This window comes from Anser cygnoides, chromosome 13, assembly GCF_040182565.1.
Source record: "Anser cygnoides isolate HZ-2024a breed goose chromosome 13, Taihu_goose_T2T_genome, whole genome shotgun sequence".
NCBI lineage: Eukaryota > Metazoa > Chordata > Aves > Anseriformes > Anatidae > Anser > Anser cygnoides.
The window spans coordinates 15,177,898-15,202,063 of NC_089885.1; the positions used below are offsets into that span (position 1 = coordinate 15,177,898).

Genomic DNA, 24,166 nt, shown 5'->3' on the forward strand with positions numbered 1-24,166 from the left:
GAAATGGAACAGGGTCAAACTTCGCTGCTTCTCTCAGTGGCCTTAAGCATACTACAGCTGTGTGCCTTCTGGCCTAATTAGCATTAATTTCCTTAAATGAATTTTTTATGCTGATTAAGATATCAAAGAGTGCTGGAGCCACATGACTCCACTTCCACACTAGTAGACAGCAGCTGCGCCTATCTACCTATCTGTCATCTTAGTTTACAGTCAGCTGTGTTCATTCTTAATAAATTGCTAATAAAAAAGGGATAGTTTATCTGAAAACATTACCTCTATTGCACTGGGTATGGAAACCTTGAAAGTCAATTGATACATCAATGCTCCATGGAAGTGTGAGGAACAAAAGCTAATTTTTGGCGTTCTGAATTGCCCTCTGGAGATGCTCACATCTTTCTATTGACGATTCATAGGACCAGCAGACACCTGTTTGCTAACTTAGCGGGGAGCAAAGCACTTGTCAGCCTCACAGTGGAGGAACACTTTCCTAATATGAACTGCTGAAGCGAAGCTGCAAATTTCAGATGCTAACCATCCACTTCACACGGCACCAAATCTCTGAGCTCTACCTGCTGAAGGCGGGTATGAAGATCCAAGGTCTTCTGCAGTCGCATCTGCTTCCTTTTGATTTCATCAGACAAGACATCAGAATGGTGCCGCAGCTCGTTGCATTGCTGGCAGATTAAGTTAAGTGCGTAGTGGTGATTTGCTGCTAGCTGGTGTCCATGTAGTATCACAACCTGAGCCTTCCCTATCAGATCCTTTAGCGAAAGGGAGAGAATAGATTGCACACTTACTGAAATAATGCCAAAATACCTACATATAACAACATGCACTCGCTCTTCTTACCAGATTTCAGGTACGCATGGAGATGACTGCCATTAGGAGTAGCCAGAATGGGTGGCTTATGCAGGATAAAATGGCACCCATCATCTGGGAAAAAAAAACTTTTGCTATCCAAAAGGAGGATGAAGAAGACGACAGTATTTCACCAAGCCAGCAATGCTGCAAATGGCTGCTGGCAACGTATAGCTGCCATTTCCAGGAACTGCATTCTAAAAAAAATGTAGCTGATGTCCAATTTAGGCACAACATGCTCATAAGCATGAAAGGGAATTTGAGCAGCTAAGGTTTGTGGTGAAAACAAACCAGGTTCTTTACAGCAAAGCTTGATGCAAAGAACATGCTGTCTTGTCTGCACTTCCTGGTCAGCGTAATGGTTACGTCTTCACCAGGCTTGGCTTTCTGCTGAGGCTGCTTCCCTGTTGCACACTGTCTGCCAGGCCTTTTGTTCCTCCTCACTCTCTCAACAAAATTTCTTCCAAATGGCCAAAAGTCTTAGACACCTCCTCTCCCATGGCTCCCATTTTCAAAGGAACCTCTGGGGGTTGTGTCCAAATCCCTCACATTTTCACTGCCCCGGCCCGCTTGCCAAGCACCGCCCTTTGCAGAAGTCACATCCTCAGTTTGGCTCCTGTGAATCATCTCACTTCACTGTTCTCTCTGCTACATCTCTTAGCCTTCATCCATATGTTACGTTTAAATTGCAGACACTTCAAGATAGCAACTTTTTTGCCTCTCCATGTGCCTGGTAACAAGTCTGCCTATTAGCACTGCTAAAAGCACTTAACATATAAATAATTCTTCTTCCAGCTCATTAACTCCCACGCCTCCCCTATGTTCAGACATTTATCTGCTCTGGATTTTCGTGGTGGCTCAGCAATTTATTTTAACTGTGATAATTAAATACCCTGTTCCTGATTTTCAGTGTGATCACAGTGTTGCTGCTCAGAACAGAGAGACATGAAATCAATCCTGTCTTGCAGCCACTTACCAACAAATTACACCAGAATCAGGTCGTTTTAGAAAAACACCTACCACAAACATAGAATGTGCCTCTTTTGTTTCATTAGTGTATCTTTCTGGGGTAGATTGTCTCACCTGAGCCATACCATCAAAATTACTCAAGTCCTTGAGCCTCTGTTTCACTTGGGAGACACTGTCTCCAGTGTCGGGCAGTTCCGCCTGCTGACCCATTAAAAATTCAATGGCATTCTTGACCTAGACATGAAAAAAAAGACTGCTGCAAAATTATACAAAGCACAGACAGAGAATCATTCTCAGACCAAAATTAATCACACTTTAGCTGACTGTTAAATCCAGTAATAAACTAGTGTCCAAGAGCTAATTTCTAAATTCAAAGATGCTTCTGTCAGCTAAATCTATGTGACTGCAGGGCAGTGATACCTAAATTAGCTCTGAATGAAGAAACACAGTGGTCTTCCCAAGTTAGCTAGCGCTGCTACTCAGACTCAAGGAGCAGCAGCATAAATTAAACACTCAAAATAAAAAGCCAAAAAAAAATCTCTCTTTTCCCCTCCTTTTCTTCCCCAACTACTTCTTCCAACAGAAGTAGTGCATCTGATCATACCTCTTGAAAACTTTGCTCAAACTTCCACAGTTGTAAATATTGCTCCATTTTTAACTGATGTTTTTCCCAGAAACCATCAAAAGCAGTCTCCATCTCACGCAACTGACCAAGTAGCCTTAAGTACAGAAAAAAGGACAGGATTAGAACAGTTTGTAAAAAGAGGACAGACAGATGGGCAAACAATAGAAAGATCATCTATTCAGCACCCCACTTAATCTCTCAGGAGAAATCAACAGACATGCATATATGGCTTGTGAAGATCTCAGAGACTTTTCATCAAATCACCTGCAGATAACAGTACCTGGGTGAAGATGTTGTTGCTATCTCTGTTTTATCAGAATAATATCCGAGAGCCTTGCATGGGAGAACCCTTCATCTACCCCGCAGCCCCATCATATAAATTGGAAAAAATATCAGATTAAGTCAAAGGTGCTTGACAGAAGTTATCCAGCAATTCAATGGGTCTGGAGCAAAACTCTGGTATTTCTGTCTGTACCTTTTTGATAGGTTACCTAACCAACACATCTGTATTCAAATAAATTGAGTGTTTCCACTGAAAAAACAGGCAAATTAGCAACAAGCTGCACTCACCGATTCACAGTCTCCCAGTCCCCAGGCCTCTCGCGGTGCTGGTCCTGACTGCATTCACCCACCTCAGGCTCTTCTAAACTGCTTAGAAGCAAGTTCCCTTCTTTTGTGACTGCTGTAATATCTTCCTGTGTAATACAAAACATTTCTGGCTCAGATTATTTTTGTGAGGTAAGGGTCAGTCATCTCACATTGCTCTTGCCTCCATTTCCCTGACATAAAGCAGAGCACTGGTATCCATCAGACCCAAGGACTCCCAGCAAACATTTTAGTTCCCTTAAACCTTGGAGCTGGGGGAGGCTGAACTATGAACTCGTCACCATGCTGGGTGGGAACTCGCATGCATAAAAACATGAGGCCACAAAATGATTCACGATGCCGGAGGGCAGCACTACTACCAGTCTGTCTCGGTGAGCAGGAGGGTTTATCTATCTACAAGTTCATGTGTTCAAGCAAGTATTTCTGCAGGTTAGGAATGTGCTTTTCCATCTAGGTCTTCATAGGAGGTTGCTAGAATAGCATCCCATAGTGGTGTAATGCTGGGACAGAGACAGAGCCTCTATGTAGAGAGGCAGACCAGCACTTTCAGTGTAACCTACGCTTAGAGAAAATTCAAAAACTTAGTGTGTTCATCAGTATCAGATGAGGCACTCTGTCCTGCCATGAGCACAGCCCCAAAGCAAACATGTGGCAATTCATTCAATTATTTTCAGAAATAAGAGATCTGCTCAGAGATGAGACGGAAGCAGAAAACAGATGTGGCTGATGAACTGAGCTGGAGGAACCACTGAGACTGCTAGATCGTGGAGGAGGAAGCAATGACCAGACTTCTATTGCAAGAGAAACAATGGCAAAACAACTTTTGGGAGAAGATTCAGAAAGTACCGTCTTACTTAAACTTCTGCCTGCCCCAGATTGCTCACAACCACCTAAACATACGAGCATCTTCAGGGCGGCACAGCCTTCTTCTGAACACAGCAGCCCAGGAGTAGATGGCCATGGCCACAGGAGATTCTCCTCTCCTGCACATTAAGTGTCCACTGCCAGTTTCCATCCCTGTCACTAAAATTTCATGGAAGATGACCGCAAGGAAAAACAGCTAATCTTTTTGACACTACCATGTACAGCAGACTCCAAAGAGGAGTTGCACGGTATTCTTTAGACCATGGGTAGCTGCTGTTTCATCGTGTTACATCTCACTCTCAGAGACCAAAATTCTGCTTTTGATTCAAAGCCTTTCATTATATGTCAGACAAAGTAGCTGAACTGTCAAACAGGTGCTAACTGGATTTTGTCCCATTCAGTATATTAGACGTTAATTTCTCAGTTACTCTGTTTAATTAATTTCTGTCAATTCTTCATTGTGTTTTCAACTAGCTTCTGTTCAATATCACAGCTACATAAATTATCCTGATCTACTCATTATTTGAATTCAGGAATCAGCTGTACCAATCTTTTGGTTGTAAAGAGAGATACAAAGATCCCATGTCTTGCTGTCACCACAATCTGTGCAGTTTCTCATCTGCTTTCATCTTTCATGGTCTTAGAAGGAACAAAAGAAGAAAAAAAGTCAATGGAACTGATTTTAGTCAGAAGCCAAGGAATGTTTTTGATATTTTAAATTAATAGATGAGGCATTAAAAGCAACAGACGCTTTGTATTGAGCACTGCTGTGCTTTATATGCAAATGAAAACACATGACATGTTTTATTTCACCACAGAGAAAAGTATATGTTACTGACTTGTTTATATACAGGACTAAATTGTGTAATCCATATTTCCTCCCTACGCTTTGGACATAATCCTAGGCACAAAGTCTAAGTCAGTCATACACCAACATATGTAGCTGCTGTTTTATGACAACTCTGTTCATTTCCAAAGAAGAAATAAAGGACCTCTCATTATCTATAATCTCACTTGCTGTACATACGCACATGCCCATACATACATACCTACACACAGAACCCTTCAGATGTCATTTTGCATATTTCTAACTGGTAGCCTCCTGGGAAAACACTGTCACTTGGACGACAAATGATTATAAATGAAAACAGATACACTTCTTTGATTTATGTGAACGCATCCTGCCATAAAGCAGAGGACCTCATTCTTCAACTGCACAGCACTGCTATTAGCATGAGAATCATTCTGAAGTGAGGGCTTGGGGACGTGCCTATGCTGTCCCCAGAAAGATGCAGGAGCAGCAAAAACAACAGCGTGATAGCAGCAGCTGGTACTCTACAGCTTCCACTAAATCCTATAAAAATTTAATCAGTCAAAATAGTTGAAAAAAATCTTAAAATATTAAAGAAAAAATGTTGCTTAATATGAAACATGAAGGCTCACAGGGGTCACGTCAGGAGTGCTCTGTACTGTACACTCACAAGAAATCTTCACCTTGCATGCTCTCAAACAGTTTCCTTAAGTCCCCCTGGGGAAGCAACACGCAGTAAGTGTGCAGCCCTGCGTGAAGGTGGAGGGAGCTGGGGACAAACCATCCCTCTAGACCTGCTGATGATCTCTGCTTGCAACTTTCTTCAGCAGTGGGAGTGAAGCGGAGGGAACCCCAGCTGGGGCAGGCAATGAAGCCTCCCAGCTGCCTTGCTGCCAGAGGGGCAAGCAAACCCCAGAGGAGCAGCACATTTTAGACATCGTCTTCTGTATCAAGTAAGGAGGAGTCAGCTGAGACTGTTTTCTGGATGGTAATTTACTTGAGTGCATGGCAAATGCATGTATAATATACAGACAGTCATGCTGTTTTATTTTGTCTGTCAACACATACACATGCTTGGGAGGGACGGAGGAGTGGGCATCAAACAAATAGGCAGTCCAACCCCAGAAATCCTATTGTGCTATGCAAACAGCGGCTGAGCTTCTGATGAGACATACCTTGAGCTGGTAGTACTTTTCTGTGCGCAGAGCCAGGATGCGCTCAATTGAATACATGTCGTCTGGTAGTTCGGTCTCTGCCAGCTCCGTGCCAAAAGACTGTAACATCTGTGCAATTTCCTTCACAGTTAGTGCAAAACTCTCTATTGCCTGGTGGGAGACAATAACTGCAATCAGCTTGGCGTTCGGGATATTCCTACAGCTCGTTAAGAGTGCACTAAGAGCCAAGGCTGCAGGTGAGTCTAGCAGCCTGCTCTTGAGGAGGTGGGTGGGAGGTCCACTGCTGATGGAGCTGTTGTGTGCTGCGGTGCGCTAGCTAGTGGCCACCAACACACAGCCAGATGGCTTTTAGCACAGTCTGAATCCACAGCAGGGACTTAAATTAATACTGGGGACAAATACCCCATACTTTTTCTGCTGCCTGTTCTTGTGCACTGTGAGATTCTTCCTACCATGCTTTAGAGGTTTATGGCAGAAGCCACCAGAAGGGTCCATCTCACAAATTCCTTTTCTACCATCATTTTCCTCTGGTTAACCCACACCTGGAACCACCTCCAGACAGAAGGACTTAGGGGATGCCTTTGGCTTCCTGGTGATGGATGTTTCCCACTCTGCAAGCCAAACTAGCAGGTTACATCACAGCCACCTCATTCGCAGCTTCACCAAGAAGACAAGGGAGATCTGTCCAAACAGCTAACCCCAGCTCTCCCTCAGGCATGGGCACAGACTTGCCACAGCTACGTGCTGTTAGGAAGGCAGAGCTGCCCCAGCCCCGTGGTGAGACCCATCTCCGTTTGACACTGTGCAACCCCAGCTCCTGGCGAGCCACAGCCCCAGCGGCAGGGAGCTAAGCCACGCACTGGAGACAAACTGCAGACACTGACACTGGGATGGAAATGAGCGCTGCTGGGAGCTGTGCACACCAGCCAGATCCCACGCTGCAGGGCGAGGCGGGGCGCTCCCTGTCCCGTTCTTTGCTCTGATCTTCCCACTGGTTACACTAAAAGGAGAGGGCGAAACCTCTCGCTGCCTCAGCTGCTACCAGACGGTTACATCAGTGAGGAGCTGCCCATCTCCTGCTCAGCTGGCAAAAAAATACCGCTTTGTGGCATGCCTGGAGGGTGCTGCGTGAGACCCACCTTCCACAGCCATGCTACATGACAAGTGGCATGGCTACAAAAACAAATGGTCACCCTGGGCTTGAAACCTTGTCCATCAGGGACACGCAAACAGCTTTGTCTCTGCTTTTGGGAAAAGGATAATAAACTCAAACAGAAGTGACTGCATTTGTATTTTATTTAAACAGCATGTATTTCCCTTGGAAATTTCAGGAAATGTTTTATGAGCACCTTATAAGGACATTTTAGAAGATGTTTTTAATACGGACACTTATCTTAACACACGCAGATATGTTCTAGAAGCTCATCTTTTTCTTAGATTAACCCTAGCATTTTTGTCATTCATTTTGTCACTTCTGTCTCAAAGTGTGAGAGCTATGTCATTGTCACTGTAACACATTGTGCAAAAGAACAAAACTAAGAGCCAAAAATCTTAAAAAATCATGAAAGTGGCAATGCGTCAGTGCAATTTGGCAAAAAGTTAATGGCAGAAGCAATAGCTTGAACCATTCCAGCAACAATGTCTTGGGCTTTTGTCTTCATACTGAGATCTACGTCCTGTTGTTGCAGGACATGGGGCACAAGGATTAGTTTAGTAGTTTTCTTCATTACTGTTTTATTACCAGTAAAGGTAACTGGGAACTTGACCTGCCATTAATCTGATAGACAAACTCACAGTAAAAACTAAGAGCGTACAGGAAGGACAGAAATGCATGGCAAGATGCAGCTCAGGGAATTAAATGACCAATTCCACAAACATCCTGGCAACATTAAAGGAAAATTCGTGCAAAGGAAAAAAAGGGGGAGAGGGGTGTCTGAATTCAGTATGCAGACAGCATTCTTATTGCCCTAGTTCCCCAACACATTTGTGATATTAATCACATGAAGCAAACATTATTAAAAAAGCCTATTTTGTATCTGCCGTTAAGGGAAAGTTAATAAAGATTTAAGAGGACATCTTTAAGTAGCAGCTTCAAAAGGAGCCTAGGGGAGTTCACCATCCAATTCGCCTATAAATCCATTAAGTGTCTAACTCCACCTGACTCCTTTGTAAATCTTATCAAGGAAAGGTAATTGCTCCAGGGGTTACTTTCAGCTACGCAATGCCCACTGCCTTATAGGAAATGTTTAGCATGGTCAGAAGGATCAGTGGATCCCCAAAGCCCGAGCGCCCAGCGCTGAGCCCCGGTACGTACAGTCCTGAAGATGACCCACTCGCTGTGGCAGTATTCCAGGGTGCCTCCGAACTCTGGGGTCAGCTGCTGTTCATCAATGTATGTCAGCAGATCGCTAACCGAGCTCAGCATAACCACCTACAAACAAAGCAACATTGTGAGTTGGCTGATCACTTCCACCTAGGCAATACACAAAGCAAGCTTAGAAATATTTTATGTATCTACAAATTGGGTTTGCTCTATATATTGTTCTACAGCATAGCTTCCTTCTTACGCTTATGGCTTAACGCAGCTTTTGTTTTACACATTTGCCCATTTTTGTAAGCAAACCCTGATCTCCCAGGTGCTTTCTTCCTTAAATGAAAAGTACAGTGAGATGCTGCAATATCTAACCACCCATAAGAGCTGAAAGCAGAAGAAATGCAGGTTTTTGCAAGAGATTACCAGTAATCTGGAAAAATATACAAACTTTACTGTCATGAAGCACCGGCCAACTTCACCTAAAAACATAGTTTTTAATATGAGTTTCTGTGCATCTTGATCTTTCCTGTGATAAGTCATGAATTTTCTAAACTGTGGAAGTGACAATCATTCTAGGGTGAAAAACGCACAGTTTGTAAAAATTGTGTTATTTCCTAAAGGAAAACATTTGTTTGCTTTTTGGGTTTGTAATTGTGTTAGCCTTATATTCCATAAAAGTACTTTTCTTTCCTTAGTTATTCTTACTATGCCCATTAATCAAGGTGGCTTTAGAAGTCTTGGAAACTTTGACTTCAGAACATAAAACCATTTCAGTTGCTATTTTAGATACAAATAGCAACACAAAGCTGGTATGGTGTTTACACTGAGATGAAAATGATGGTTACGGGTGGAATTCATAGCAAAAGCTTCTCTGGATATGTGTCTTGACATTTCAGACAACAAAAAAATTTCTGAGCATGGCTTTATCCTTTACAGAGGCATGTACCCTCTTTGAGGCGTGAGGATGGGCTGGTAAGCCCACCACCTACTACCACTGACATGCTCCGCGGCAAACAACAAACCGTGGACAAGTAAACTGAAAAATTCTACAGGAGAGATTTGGTAGTAGTAGACATTACTGGCAGAGATGCTCCAGTTACTCTTCAAGTCAGTGCCTGCAGAGCTGGCCCAAGGCACACAGGCAGCCACCATCACACACAGACAAAACGCCTCTGCATACTCATACCGGTAACTTGAGCAGAAAATCCTCCTGACTAAACCGAAATCCAATGTCAGTGAAGGTGCGCTGGAAAAAACCCGTAGGACGAAGAACCATCACTAAGTGCAGGTTCCCCGGGAACGACGCCTGCAAGAAAACAGAGATGACATTCAACCTGGGCATTCAGCATGTCCAACAACTGCTTTCAAACACCTTTAAAAGATGAGAAATTATTCAAACCTTAGCGTTTTTTTTTTCTGTTTGCCCCTGACAGCCTTTTCTGATTCTTGTCTACGCTGGGTTGGACTACGTGTTTCCTAAGACAGGTGTAACATGACGTCTACTGATGTTGGGCCAGCTCAAGAGCTTGCCTGCTGGGCTGCAATCCCACTGCATTTCAGCAATGCTTCCGCAGGCTCACGGCTATGTATTTTCATAATGAGAGGGAGACACTGTAAGTGGTTTAGAGATACGGGATTTTCATTGCAGGAGGACTATGCAGTCCCACTTCCCTTTGGAACAAGCAAGTGATTGGCCATGCACCTCGAAGGGCTGCTGATAATACACTCCAAAACTACATATTGCAGTCAGCACTATAACTTAGGGAGTGAAATTATGACTTAGAAGAGAACAGAGGTCTGAAATTCCAAGGGGAATGACAGACAAATTGGGAATGCAAAATTTATTTCCAAACTCACTGATCACCCCATGGCTGCACCAAGCATGCTCTGCTTGTCCCTGCTCATTATGAGGCACCATTTAATTTGTGGTAAGATTTCGGAATTTCCTGTCTATGTTGCTAGCAACTTTTTCAAGCATATGGTTGGCAGGTGCATTTGTAAATAGATTTGTGAAAAGGGTGTTTGAGAATGAAAAAGAATTTTTAAGAAACTAGGAGTCATATCATTAAATAATGGATAAGCACATGATGCGAAGAGCTGAGTTAATTACGATGTACAATTTTCTCTGAGATCCAGCCAGGCCAGGTTAGATTTCTCAATATGTTCCTCCTCATTTATTTTTTCATTCAAACTTAAGAGCACTAAAGCTGTCAGACCCACACATATTAAGGTACAAACATAATCCATTGGCCACTAAATCATATCAGAGTTCTCGTCCTGTATGTTCATATAAAAAGTTTTCATTGAGCAGATAAACACCGAAATCTCATGCAAGGGCACTCTGTAAGCCCCCACACACTACACAAGTGCAATGTGTGCATGCCAAGGGCAAGACCATATAGGCAATCCCCACCTCCTGCTCTCCAATAGCAAGACCCTGTTGTACATCACGTTCTCCCTCCCAAAGTCCCTACATGCCAGATGTGATAGCAGTGCCTACACCAAGGGCAAGAGTACTGCACATATTTAGATATTTTGCACTGCAGGACACTTACTCTATGCCTTCAAAACAAGGATTGTTCCCATAAACATGCATTAGTGTGTTCAAAAAGGCCACGATTTACAGTTGAGATCTGATATCCATGAACTGCACTATAACTCACTCACTACGTTTTCTTTTGTAGGAAAGGTCAGGTTGTGGATCGCTCACAACTCTACTTAGAAACAGTGACTTTTAGGATCAAATAAGCCACTTACATTCAATACATTGATCTGCAGCTATTTTGAGTAGGAGCAGAAAAACCATAAATGAATGAATGTGAATGAAGCACCAAATTATTACCCTTTGGAAGTCAACAAGAACTGTGCCAGGGACAAAGACTTGGCATTAGAATCAAGAGTAAACCATTAAATACCGAAGAAGTCTGCGCTGGCTCCAGGCCCTGGGTGCTGTACCCCCGCCACACAGCACTCGGCGAGCACACAGCGTTTCTGAAATGGCTGCCAGCCCCCTCTGAGCAGCGATGGTTGCAGCACAGGAAACCTGAGCAACCTGTGCTCACCCCTGTAAATCCTGCAGACGGCCTAAGGTCTGAACGTGGCCAGCCCGTTGCAGCTTGGAGACAGGCCTCGTCTAAGGAAGTGTGGCTGAGAGGCTGCAGGAGATGCAGGTGCAGCTCCCTGCATCAGTGCCTGTTTCATTACCTCTGAAAGGAAGATCAGCTCTGCTGCAAGACCACCACAGACAGGCCCCAGTAGAGAGGACACAGCTCTGTCTGAGGAGGGCCACACCTCTGAGACCCTGCTCAGCTTGGGATTTTTAAACCTGAGCTTCCCATATAACTAGGGAGAAAATCATCCCCAGGCTACTGGATATCCCTTGGATATGTCCAAGGACCCGGAGTGGTTCCTCACGTTGAGATTGAGAAAAATCTCCGTCTGGGATGCAGGAAACCTTCATTGAGGAAAGCACCACCAGAACTGGCACAGCCTTGTAAACGTCTTGAATGGACTGAAAATTTACAGCATGAATATTTCACTGGAAAGTTTCTGGCAAGCTCAACACTTATCCTCCAGTGTGTCCCTGAGAAGCTGGCTGCCTCTCCCACCCCGCTGCGCTGGCTGCCCGCTGGACCCAGTCAATGCTGCTATTGCTCTGTCCAGGTCTGTGGCTGGCCTGGCTGGTCCTTGACACTCTTCTTGCTCCAGCACACCCCCTGGCACAAGGAAGTCCCAGGAAGAGGCTTGTCAACCTGTGTTTGTGGCAACAACATCCCTGCAGAGCTGCGAGGATATCGTGGCGTTCCTTCCCTTCTGCCCTCACGTCCCGGTTTTCTGCATTTTGCAGCCTGGTGATTTCCCAACGGGCATTCCTCTCCAGACAGGACAACAGCAGTAGCCACCAACAAGATTTCAAAGATATCACCAAGGAGCCGCCAGGAGCTGCAAACCCTGAAAGAGTGGACATTTCTGGTCCATGACAGGCCCTGACACTAGTTGTCCAAACTGATTTGAGCCAAAGCTTTGTGAGGCCAGCGGTCTTATAGTGCTTTAAAGGAGGCTGGAGGATGTAATTTTAGGTCCTTCTGTATGGTCATCAGTCCCTCATAGGTGAATCCAACGGCGAAGTCCCACAGAGTCTGAGGACAGTCACTGTTTCTAGCTCAGGAACACAAAAGACCGCTCAGGCCTCTGAACTTCAGGCTCCTAGCTTATTGAAAAAACTGTCAGGAGTATCTCTGAGAAGAACAACCAGCCGCAGATGCATCCTCCCTTGGCTTCATCTCCTTATCCCCCAGGATGACCAGTCCCCTTCAGCCCTGCTCGGCACTTCACGCAGAGACGGGCCTGGTTTGCCCTCCCTCCCTCCCAAGCCTTCTCTCACACGCGCCCTCCATGTGGGCAGACTCCTGGGAAGAAGAAACTGGGTCTCCAAACCGTGTTTCCCTACGGGAAGCTGCAGAGTTTGAACTTCTCATACTTGGGTAGGAAACCCACAGCTTCAGGAAGGTGAACCAGCGACCAGGAGGCAAGCAGAGCCACCTGCCGAAACTACCCTGCAACAGGCATAGGGCGCTAAACCCCCTTCTGAGAGCAAAGGTGCCTTTGGAGGCCTTTGGCTGCAGGACTGCAGGATGCCAGCACGTTGCGTACACCATACAAGAAGGGCCCATAACCTGACACTCACGTCCTTCTGTCGTCTCTGCTACAGGGGCAAATCCTGCTCCAACATGACTTCATGCCCCGTGCATGCACAGCTGTATCCCTCTGGCTGCTTGATACGCTTCGCCTCGGAGGTAGCTGCGTTTCCAGGACAGGTGACTTGATTTCCATTTAGTTTAGAAAGCACTTGGGGAATTTTTAGCTGATCTTATACGTGTAAGCCCTGACCTTGATTTTATAAGTAGCTAAAAAACAAGAAATACAGCTTTGAAAATCATACCTAATGCATTTCCAGCATGGAAAAAGCAAACAAGCAAAAATATAATCTTGCTGAAAGACAGCTAGCAATTAACCCATGTCCTGTGCCCTCTTGCAGACTTAAGAGAAAGGTTGAAAAGTTAAAAATACAGATACACAGACAGACCAGTAATGCCCTGGATAACATTCCTGAAGGGACTATGTATTTTTAATCACTACTACAATTCCAGTTCATCTAAGGAATGAAGTCTAGAGCAGTTACCTGCAAACTGAGCTCTAATAATACTGAAGTTAATGCTGGGGGGAGGAAAAAAAAACAAACAAAAAAAAAACAATTTTCCCCATAATATACTGAAGAAAGCAAAGACAAAAGGGTCCTTAACCTTGCATTGTTTCGTCTTATTTTTTATAACACTATAAAGAATCTCGTGCATGATAAACTACCTAAAAGAACCCTCTAAACCCTTTGCCCTCTGGCATTCCTCTGCAGCATATTAGGGAAGACAGAAAACTATCGGCACGATTCCACTAAATCAGGCACTTGGCGACATTTCACTGCTATTAATTCACTGACCAAAGACCACGTTCAGAAAATTCCTTCTGTCCTGAGGATGCAGATGCGTGTGCCTTACGGCCCCAGCTCAGCAACTCGTTTAAATGCATGCTCAACCACAGCCACGCTGATCACCCTGCCGCAATCAAGGTAGACGAACTGGGCTAATACAGCACAAGAAAGGGCACACGCTGAGAGCATCGCAGTTGTTAACTCCTTAGTGAATACCTCTTCTTAACATAGCCAGCGTGATTTTTCCTAATTTTAGGAATTTGGTTTCGCAGCGAATATTCTTCTTTGCCGTTGCCATGGCTACGCGTGAGGCTGGAAATCAATAGGCCTACAGAAGAAGTAGCATCTCTAAGTTTGGTCCCGAGCAACGGAAATCGACGCCAGTGGTCCTTACAGGGATGCTCAAGTTCATGACTTTCTCCCGTCCCTCGAGGGCAACGTCACGCAACAAAACGCCAGGTATAGCTAATTGGAGCTCTCCCCTCCCGGAGAGCCCGAAGGAAAACCCCGCAGCCTTCATTTCAGCCGGCTGCATAATTAACCCCCGAAGCTGCCGCTGCGCCAGCCCGAGCGGGGCCTCTCCCGGCGCAGGGCCCCCCCCCCATTTGCAGCCCCCTCCTCCGCGGCTCCTCGACGCCCCTCGCAGCACCGCGGCGCACGCGGCCCGGAGCCCGCTGCCCCCCGAGGCTCCCCCGGAGGCTCCCCCCGAGGCTCCCCGCCCGGGCCTCCCGCTTCCCTGCCGCAGCGCAGCGCCGGGCGGAGCCTTACCGCAGTCCTGCGGGCCCTCCGCACGCCCCGCGCGGGGCTCGCCTCGGCCATGGCCCCGGGCCCGCGGCGGAGCAGCGGCTGCAGCGGGAGGGGTGTCCCTGCCTCCCCCCCCTCCCCGGCAGCGCTGCGGAGGCTCCCTCAGGGCGCTCCCGCGGCCCCGGCCCCCCGCAGGCAGGCGGCAGGCGGCGGCCGGCCCGGCAGCCCCCGGCTGGCAGCCCCCGGCTGGCGGCCCCGCTCCGCGCCGCTCCGCTCCCCAGCGCCGGCTTCGATTTAAGGTGGAGTGCCAAAAATCCGCCGCTCTGCGGGGCCGGCTCCTTTCTGCCGGGGCTGAGCCTGAGCACTGAGTCTACAGCTAGTCGCTTTTTTTTTTTTTTTCCCCTTCCCTCTTTTCCCCCCTTTTTCCCCCTTTTATTTTTTCTTATTCCCCCCTTTTTTCCCCTTTTCCCCCCATTTTTCTTCCCCCCCTTTTTCTCTTCCCTTTTCCCCATCCCTTTTATTTTTTATTTCCCCCTTTTTTCCCCCAATTTTTCTTCCCTTTCCCCTTTTTTCTCCCATTTTCCCCCTCCCTTTTTTTTCTTCCCTTTTCCCCCTCCCTTCCCCCCCCCCCTTTTTTCCCCCTGCTTTGATCTGCAATGTGCATGCTAAAGTTGTTTTAATATTTTGTGTGTGAAGGAAAGCCCATGGCAAACGCCGGAGCTTGACCCTGGCACTGGGGTCTCACTTGCCAAAGCAACAGTACAAGCACGAGCCTGTTTTGCTCATGCTGTTAGTACAGCTCTGAGAGGGACCAGCAACATACACAAGGAGTTAAACAAAAATCTCTGTTCTGATTTAAAAAAAGAAAAATCTGGATCAGATGCACGACTGCAGAGCTGCCATTGCATTTTCTTACGCTGAAAAAATAGGGCGCTGTATTCCAAATGCAGCTTATTTGCACTTCTCTATTCTAAACTTATACAAAGATCAGAAAAAAAAAAAAGATTTTTCTATTGCAGGACGGGTTATGATTTACAATTGGAAATAAATCAAGATCTAAACTTTTGCGTTACGAAGGCAAGTCCGGCAGAAGACCTCCTGCAGACGAGGACAGCCTTCTAGGGCTGGCCCCTCTATGTTTTAAGGCAAGATTCCCAAGTCTTAAGATTTAGTGGGCACATTTCCTGCTTCTCATTCCCCTTTGTACAGAGCTCCCCCACATTATTTACACGGACAGCCCTGATACTACAGACAAAGTCACTTCCCTATGTGGACACAGGTACACAAACAGGGTGTGTGCTCAAAGGTCACACAATTATTCTATTTTCTTATTAAACACAAAAGGAATGACATTTCTGTAGAAGTTACGAATTAGGACAGACAGGATTTTTCATATTTGAAACTTCCAAACTATGCAAAGCACCTACATCATCCTTAAAGGAAGCTCTTAGTACTAGTACTGGTTCAAACACTGGCAGCAGAACTGAATTTTGATGATCCCTTTAAAGAACTCCTTTTCAAATGCTGTTTTTCTCTAATGGTTACCATACGTGGAAATTCACTTTGTAAAGTTCAGGGGAAAAAAAAAAATCAGTGCCCCAAATATTGACAGCAGTATTTTATGCACCCTGCAAAAAGGCAATAGGTAATCCGCTCTTCCTTCCACTGGATTCCTATGAGCATTGCCTATGGAAAAATGCCATTAAAGCTCACACATCTTTAATGCCAAGTTCAGCCGGATCAATACCAAATTCTTAACTTAGGAGGAGATCTAACTCTACTAGATCTAAGCAAAATCAGGTAAGAGCCCTCTTTCTCAGGACATATCGTTGACTTAATTCTCCATCAGATGGATCAATGCATGTAGCTGTTCAACAGTTACAAGAAGAAACAAAGGCAATAACAATACACCCACAAAATTTTCATCAACTTACCCACATGGCATGGTCCAGGTGGAAAAGCATTTATCAGTTAGTTCCTATATACTCGTGCACCCATAACAGTGACTTTCCTACACATGCATACACTACTGTAATACCACGCTGTCGCTTCTGAAGACACAATGCATTGTTGAGTTGTAAAAACCTTACTTTTGAGTTATGCTCAGACTCTAATGATGTAAATAAACACTTGTAAAAGATATTTAAAAAACATGAATGCATACATACATTTTAAGACAGATTTTTTTTCCACCCATGCCCACAAACAAATGATTGTGAAGCCTGTTTTAAGAATCTAACACTTTCAGTCACCGGCAATTAGGTAAAATATAGTCACACTAATAAACAGGGTCTAGAAAGAACATATATGAAGCCAAATTCTCCACCCATCAAAATGGCACAAAACACATTTGGACCGCTAAGAGGAAGTACAAAAACAAGCAAATGAATCAGTTAATGCTCAAACAGCCCATTTACGCATTCAAATGAGGCACAGAGCCATGACTGAATTAATTTTAGGGCCATAAAGCAGAATACTACCTAGAGACAAAGCATGAGCATCATTGTTCCTGATTCCTGATGTTTTCTGAAAGTGATATGTAATGGGAACGATGACTTAGTACACTAAAAGAAACTATCATTAAAGAGGACTTACTGCTATTTTTTGGAGAGTCATTTTGACGGATGTCCACGTGTCCAATCTTCTATCCAGGATTAGGATAAATTTGGTGTCAGGCTCATGTTGACTATGAAATAAGAAAACACCAAGCAGCCAGATAACATTTTGAGGGAATGTGACTCTGTTCCCTGCCCTTCCTCCCTCCCACCCCAACAAATAACCAAAAAAAAATAAAAGGAACAAAGAAAGCAAAGCCCATTTTGACATTGCTGCAGTTGTCAAATCCATTTGGAAATATTTCCTAGAGCAGACTCCAAAAAGAAATTTGGGAAGCCCGTCTCCTGGTTAGCCCAGGGCTAAGCATCACCTGGGACACGGACAACGCTATTGGCACTCCGGTGGGAGCTGCAGGAGTGCCAGCCGCCCAGGATACACGTCCCTGCCCTCACCGCTGAGCTCCTCCCTCTGAGGGAGCTTGCTACCCACCTGCCTGGGTTACGGCAACCAAGCGAAGCCCCCCGGTTTGTTTTGGCACAAGGCAGTGCAGGCGACAGCACCCCCAGGGAAGGGCTGTGCCAGCCTGGATGGAGACGGGGAGTTGATGGTGAAACAGCCCTTTGGGGTGTCACTGGCACCCACCGAGCCCTGGTTCACTTTGCAAGTGCAGGCTTCGTGACACCCCTTTTGACATCCCAATTCTCCAAGTCGATCTGAAATCCCCGGTCTTGCTAAGCAAGCAAGCAGCCCTAGGGATCTGCATCCTGGCAGGTTACCTAATGTGCAGGAGCCAATAACTCAAACACACCCTGCCTCTAACTCAAATACGGCCCCATCGGGCTATCTGGTTACAGCTCCAACAACAGACACACAAAGGACAGCCAGAGCTGCAAACTGGAGTCGTGTTGTACGCAGGTAAAGGTACACCGCCTTGTAACCAAGCCCTCTGATGTGAGCGTATTTACAGGATGCTTAGGCCATATTTACAATATTTATTTGGCAGATGCCGAAACAGGCTAGCTGTGTCCCATGCCACCCCACTGGGGCACCTCGGTGCTGCAAAGAGGCTCCGGTACCCGTGCTCTTCCCGAGAGCTCTGCTGGCTGCTGGCACCGGGCACGACCCCACGCAAGCAGCCTGCCACAAGCACTGGCTTCAGCAGCCCTGGAGTTTGGCAAGTGCAAACACGAGGGATTACTCACCAGTATCACATGGCAGACAACACTTGGCAACTCCAGTGCACAGAAAAGACACTTACAGCCAGCGCAGGAGTATTCATTCAGTGCACATCTTACTACTCTAGCCACACCTTTTACAAATATATTTGAAAAAAATTAGCCGTGGTGCTGACGGTAACAATGAAAAAATCCTTTTTGGCCCACAACAGCAATTAGCTGAAATACGAAGAGGCATCCAGCTCCCAACCTGTCCGACAAATACACCTTATGGATCTGTAATGCCATACTCAAAGAGCAAAGGTTTCGTGCCGGTTTATGTACTATCATTGAGGCATACCAGAAAAGAGCAGAGAAAACAAAAACTGCTTTACACGTGGGTCATACACAAAACTTCTGAATATAATAAAATCTGAGGTGAACTTACACATTGTCATCTGGAATCAGGCACAACTTTTCAGCCTAAGCCTTTTTTAGTCAAAACAGTTTTGGCAGCATTAGAAGATTCTGCACATTTATGTCAGCTCTGTGACTTGCCAGCAAACCCCCATCAAGAGTTTAACAACAGTGGCGGTGGGAGGGGGGGGGGGTCAAAATGATCTTTTTATATGAGGATCATTTTGATAATGAGGATAAAACTGCTTGGTTTTTCAACATACCCTAAAACTTTACAAGGTAGGTCTCTGTCCAAGGAGAATTAAGTTCCCAACTCCCCATGATATTACACAACAGGCTGCAATTGAGAAAAATACAGCATTTACACACTGCTGTCATTATAATAAATCCCAAAGAAAAACCCAGAACCCAAGCTATTTAGAAAAGGCAGCCAGATCGTAATGCATTGTCAGTTTGTAAAAGTACGCCTAAGTGCGTTATTTACTCAGGACAAGGTTACATTCAGAGACTAGCCTCTCAGCAAGCTAATTTACTTTTATTGGTTCCCTTACAGTCACAAAAAAAAGAAAGTTCCAAGCTGTACAAAAACCTTGAAATCTACTATGGGAAATTTTTAATTTATTTTGGGGGAAGTGGAACTAGTCTATGACTACTTGCAATCAGGCCTTGTAGGTTTATCAGATTTCCAGTCCCGCAATGTACCTTTTAGACTGACAATAAAAATAAATCGATGCGTTCTCACAATTGCTTGCAAGGGGCAAGTTCATTTGCATCCGGCAGCAGAAAGATGGAGACAGACAACTGGATCAAGACTTCTCTCCAGGTGCTTCTTGTCACTTTTTTCCTTACCCCTAATTTTGTGCATGGTGCAGGACTCACCGGACTAAAAATAAAGACTTGTGATGTTTTGCAGGAGGACTTGAAATCGGATCCCTGACTCTGCAGCTGGGAGCTTTTTCACAGGGCCGGGAGGCTGCTGGTGAGATCGGAGTATTCCCCAGGACTCGCAGCAGGATACTTCGACTGAATTATCGCTGTTTCATTACTCTGTGTCACCAGCTGGGGCTGTAAATCACTTTACTCCAATGTGATGATGTAAAATAGGCAAAGCTTATCTAAATACCTAAAAAACTGTAGAGCTGAGATCCCCGTTAGGGTCTCCTTTCTGCAAAGATCAGGGTCTGCCACTCTCCTGCACCTCTCCTTCCAGCATGCCACCCTGCAGTGCTATTCAGCAAAGCCCACCCGAGTGCCAGCGGGCAGCCCCGCGGCACGCAGCCCACCACGAGCACTTTGACTGGGGTGCAGGGGTCACTGAATGTGGGGACACCCTGCTTATTTTTCTGTGCAGCTCTTCCATACAACCACGTCCTGCAGTATGGTTCCCAGGAATCCCAAAGTAAAATTAGCTTGACTACAAGAGTCAGCTTCCTCCTGGCTCTATCATTAACGTGCTCACCTTGCTGAGTGAATAGCTTACAGCAGCCATCTCCTGTACCTACAGTCGTCTCCAGGAGAAAAGTACTTTGTGAAATTCAGGTCCCCAGAATACTATGGACCTGGCATTCCGTGTGATTCCCTCAGACCAGTGTCAGCAGGAACACTCGCAGTCCTCGCTACTGATTGCGTAGGAAGGGCAGTGTGTGTGGTTTTGATAAACCCATGCCTGTCCGTAGGTATGCAGCTGGGGGGTGTCAGTGCATCTACAGCTGACTCTGACATGCACATCAAGTATCTCCCTCCTTTAGGGAACTTCTGGCCCAAAACCTGAGTCCCAGCGCCATGCTGCGATGCTGCTGTGAGACATATACCCGGGGCAGCAGAGCTGACACGTGCCTTGTAGCCCTTTCAACATCACTGCTGTGACGCTTCCCCTTGCTCCCTGACACCACCGCCTTTCAGACTCCAAAGTGTTAAAATGCACACAGTGTTCAGACGGTCAGGCATCGAAGCAGGCTGCTATGGTGGTAGAGGACCACAGAAGCATGATTAAAGTGGTTTTGCAAATAACATGCTGAGCATGTTTGAATCACCAGCAAGCTTGCAGCTCTCATTAGTTTCTTGATTGAGTTTGACCTATTACAGGGACAGCAAGACTGCTAATCATGCTAATGCCGGGCTGTTTACAGTCACATGGAATAAAAAGCCCTGAAGAAACCAAGCAGGGCTGAGAAGCACGCACACATGGACATGGGCAACCTGCACAGCAAGAAGGTGAGCTGCTGCCAAAGTGTGTAGAGGGGAGAGACCCCTCTGGCCTGCACGCACCACCACGTGCATGCAAGCCACGAGCTTGACCCAGGAGCCGACAGAATTTCATAGCTGGTCAAAAAAGAGGATGGAGGAACCGGGGGCTCTTTTTATTCCTGCAGAGGTGGCAAAATATGGTACTTCTTCCAAGGCAGCTGCTGATGGAAAGCTCCCATCTAGCTGCTGTCAACCTACTCTCCCTGAAAGAAAGAATTTGCCAAAATAGGCATTATTCAAGGAAATTAAACATTCCAGGTAATTGAGTCACCAGACTCAGCAGCAAGAAATGGGAGGGCCATTAATCTAAGTATACAGCCCTGCATGTGGTACAGACAGATTGCCAGCTGCTTAACCCTGAGATACAGGAGCATAATGGAGCTGCAGCACGCTGCTGAGCGATCGTGTATAATTGGGACCCCAAATGGTTTTGTTCCTGTAATTATTCTCTTCCTCTGGTTACATTTCTCTTTTTCCACAGTAATGACTCTCTATTTGTAGACGTCAAAATATTACTCTGCAGAGACCTGGCGTATTTAAGTGATGACACATGTCAAAGCTTAGGGAAAGCTTGCTGCTAATTAGAAACTTAATAAACTGAATTTATGACACATGCAGGCTGAAAAGTAATAGGGATGATGTCCATTTTGGCTCTGCAGATACCGACACGTTAAATATCACACCTGGACACTTCAAGAACTTGCAATTAATTGCTTGTCTTCTCCCTCGCTCTGGGAGCTGAAGACATCCCTCGCCCTCACGCACGGTGTTGCACTGAAGATCCCATGCCCGACCCTGGTCGGACCGACACTGCCCATCACAGGTGAGAGCGAGAAGGGAGCCACATACCTTGGGACTGACGTTAGGTACGTTAAGACTTTAGTTACAGTCTCCTCGGGCACATCGTTGAACCGAGAGTTGTCAGGGAAGGTGATAATCCAAGCCTTATCCTTCCCTCGGCCACCTGGAATGAAGACAAGAATGCTTCCTTGGATGTGTTTTCTAGGAGGGCAGCACCAACACCCAGGTGCATAATTCAGGTCAAAAACCACCCCAACAGTCATTAGCCTGTCCTTTTTACAGAGGCTTTTTACACCACCAGAAAAGCCAAAATAGGTCAGATTCTGGCACTGATTTCAAGCACAACACACATACACAGGTGGCAGAAGCAAAACTATCTGGTAGCAGACATTTCCTTTATTAACTGAGCATACTTTACATGAGAAAGAAAGGAAGTCCCAAGGAAAATCCAAACAAGCTATTACTGAACTTACACATTTCATAGCAAAATGATTGTTAATGCGTTGACTGTTCTGAAGGTAAGAATATTTTACAGCATGGCTTGAGAGAGAAATTTAATATGCTCTTTCAAACCACCCCAATGTTTTATTAACAACATTTCTAGTGGCAATGGAGACTACTTGATGGATAACATCCCGTATGCAGTATCGTTTTGCCAAACAGTTCATCTGGAGTATTTAATTACCACGTAGAGAGAGAACATGGAAAAGTTCATCATACACACCAGAAAGAAAAGCAAACTGTTTCATCAAATCATCACTGATGTCCTTTGCACAGATGGGTATTGCAGTTTCTGGAAAAAAAAAATAAAGCAGCAGTCAAAAAGGAAGCAAAACTCCAAAGCAAACACATTTAGCAATGTGTTAACTCAAAGGTGGGACTCAAACCCAACGCACCTCCCCTGAACTATCTGTGAAAGATAAGTAACAAAGAACATACAGCTCTCCAGTGTTGCTATTGACTCTAACAGGGCAAATGCCCTAAGTCATTAGTAAATGTGTAGGTGTACTCAGGGAGAACTGCTGGGGAGCTTGAGCCTTCTCCCCTCACCCGTGTATATCCAATACAATTTTTATATTTTGCAGTTACAAATTTTGCCCCCATTTTGCAAACTCCTTCAGTGCTTTCCAGCCTTGGCAGTATAATGGGCTGAGCTTTCTGCTGGGAACAGCAACAGCCAGGACTGCTGCGCTGCGAACAAATTTGGGTTTTTGGATTGTCTTTAATTCTGAGTAAATAAGCTTCTGAAATCAGCCCGGCTGTTTTCAGCTGGCCTGGGGCCACACGCACTGGAAAGGCTGTTGTTCTTATGCTCACTATTAGATTTCTTTTTAATTAAATAATGGGAGAGGCTGTTTTAATACCATATTTAGCACACTGTTACCATTTCAGTGGCAATGGTGCACATCAGAACAATATATATAATTTTACCTTTCACTGGGAGAAGCAAACATAAAGCAGACTCACTAAACACAATGGGAGCTTATAGCTGGTGGACATTATTCTAGATTATCTATAAATGGAACCACAGCTAAAAATTAAACATCCTTGTTCCTGCAAATAGATGTTTTGAAACACATCTATACAGATTAAGGTCATTTTGCTTTCTGATAATTACATTTTAAACACTGATTGTTTTACGGAGTCAGTCCTAGGGAGCAATCTGTTGGCTGTTCTAAATCACACAGGCGAATACTTCAGAACACTTCACCGGAATCAATATTTATTCTATTTTACTTTTTCCCAAAAGCTTTCTGGTCACTTATACTTTATCTGAGGGTTTTTCAAGCGTTTCGTTAGCCGCACCACGACGGCCCCCAAGCGCACGGTGCTCTGCCTTCTGCCATCCACACCAGCCACCTGCTGCTCTCCTTTTACGCGCGCACTGGTATTTCTACTCTTGTAGATAACAATATTATTGCTGTTCATTAAGGACTGGCATTCGCAGCAACGTTCTTGATTTTAACAGGCCTCGGAACTGGTCTTGGTAAGGAGGAAGTTTGTTCCGCAAGGACACTTCAAACAGTTCTCCCTTAACTAACTGCCTCACCTAACTGGAGGAAAAACAGGGGTGATGGCTTTCTTCTGTATTTGTTAATTTGTTTTCCATGTCAAAACCTTCTAACTGATAAAAATCACATGAATAAGTTAATAAGCTCCAACACATGGAATATGTAATAATAAACACGTCGGTCTTTGAAAACAGAAGACAGAAGCCCCAAGGCTGTGCGCACACGTTTGTCCTCACAACATCAAGGAGGAGTGGGGCTGTTCAGCAGCAACGTGTACGCTTCCAGCTCAGCAAAGCCTTTCCCTAAAGCCAGCTCACCCTGCTCACCCCTGCGGACCACACCTCGTGTTCGCTTTCCTGAAGATGCAGCCATGGGGAAGCTGGGCAAAGTTTTGCCCGGTAATACAATGCCCGCACGTCACTCGCGTGCACAACAGTAAAACCGAAGGCAGTTCGAAGTTTACAATAATGCCGCTTTTGTCTGCTGTTCTGCAGTGACACGGAAGGGCAATGCTGGCTTATTAACAGG

At 45.4% G+C, this 24,166-nt stretch overlaps 1 protein-coding gene across 5 annotated transcripts in view; it reads right to left on the reverse strand.

Annotated features, from left to right (window-relative positions):
- Positions 1 to 24,166, reverse strand: part of MCF2 (MCF.2 cell line derived transforming sequence) — a 58,956-nt gene that overhangs the window by 24,359 nt on the left and 10,431 nt on the right. For 3 of the 5 annotated variants that reach the window (XM_067005303.1, XM_067005302.1, XM_013183354.3), the window contains exons 2-11: positions 22,351 to 22,419; positions 21,675 to 21,789; positions 17,047 to 17,137; positions 9,409 to 9,528; positions 8,223 to 8,339; positions 5,909 to 6,058; positions 3,023 to 3,147; positions 2,432 to 2,546; positions 1,942 to 2,061; positions 570 to 761 (exon numbers count right to left, since the gene is read on the reverse strand). In XM_067005303.1, coding sequence (XP_066861404.1) covers positions 570 to 761; positions 1,942 to 2,061; positions 2,432 to 2,546; positions 3,023 to 3,147; positions 5,909 to 6,058; positions 8,223 to 8,339; positions 9,409 to 9,528; positions 17,047 to 17,137; positions 21,675 to 21,789; positions 22,351 to 22,419 — 1,214 coding nt within the window. Of the gene's footprint in view, positions 1 to 569; positions 762 to 1,941; positions 2,062 to 2,431; positions 2,547 to 3,022; positions 3,148 to 5,908; positions 6,059 to 8,222; positions 8,340 to 9,408; positions 9,529 to 14,475; positions 14,575 to 17,046; positions 17,138 to 18,841; positions 18,916 to 21,674; positions 21,790 to 22,350; positions 22,420 to 24,166 lie in introns of those variants that run through there. The other 2 variants (XM_013183359.3, XM_048080021.2) reach the window with 2 other exon arrangements.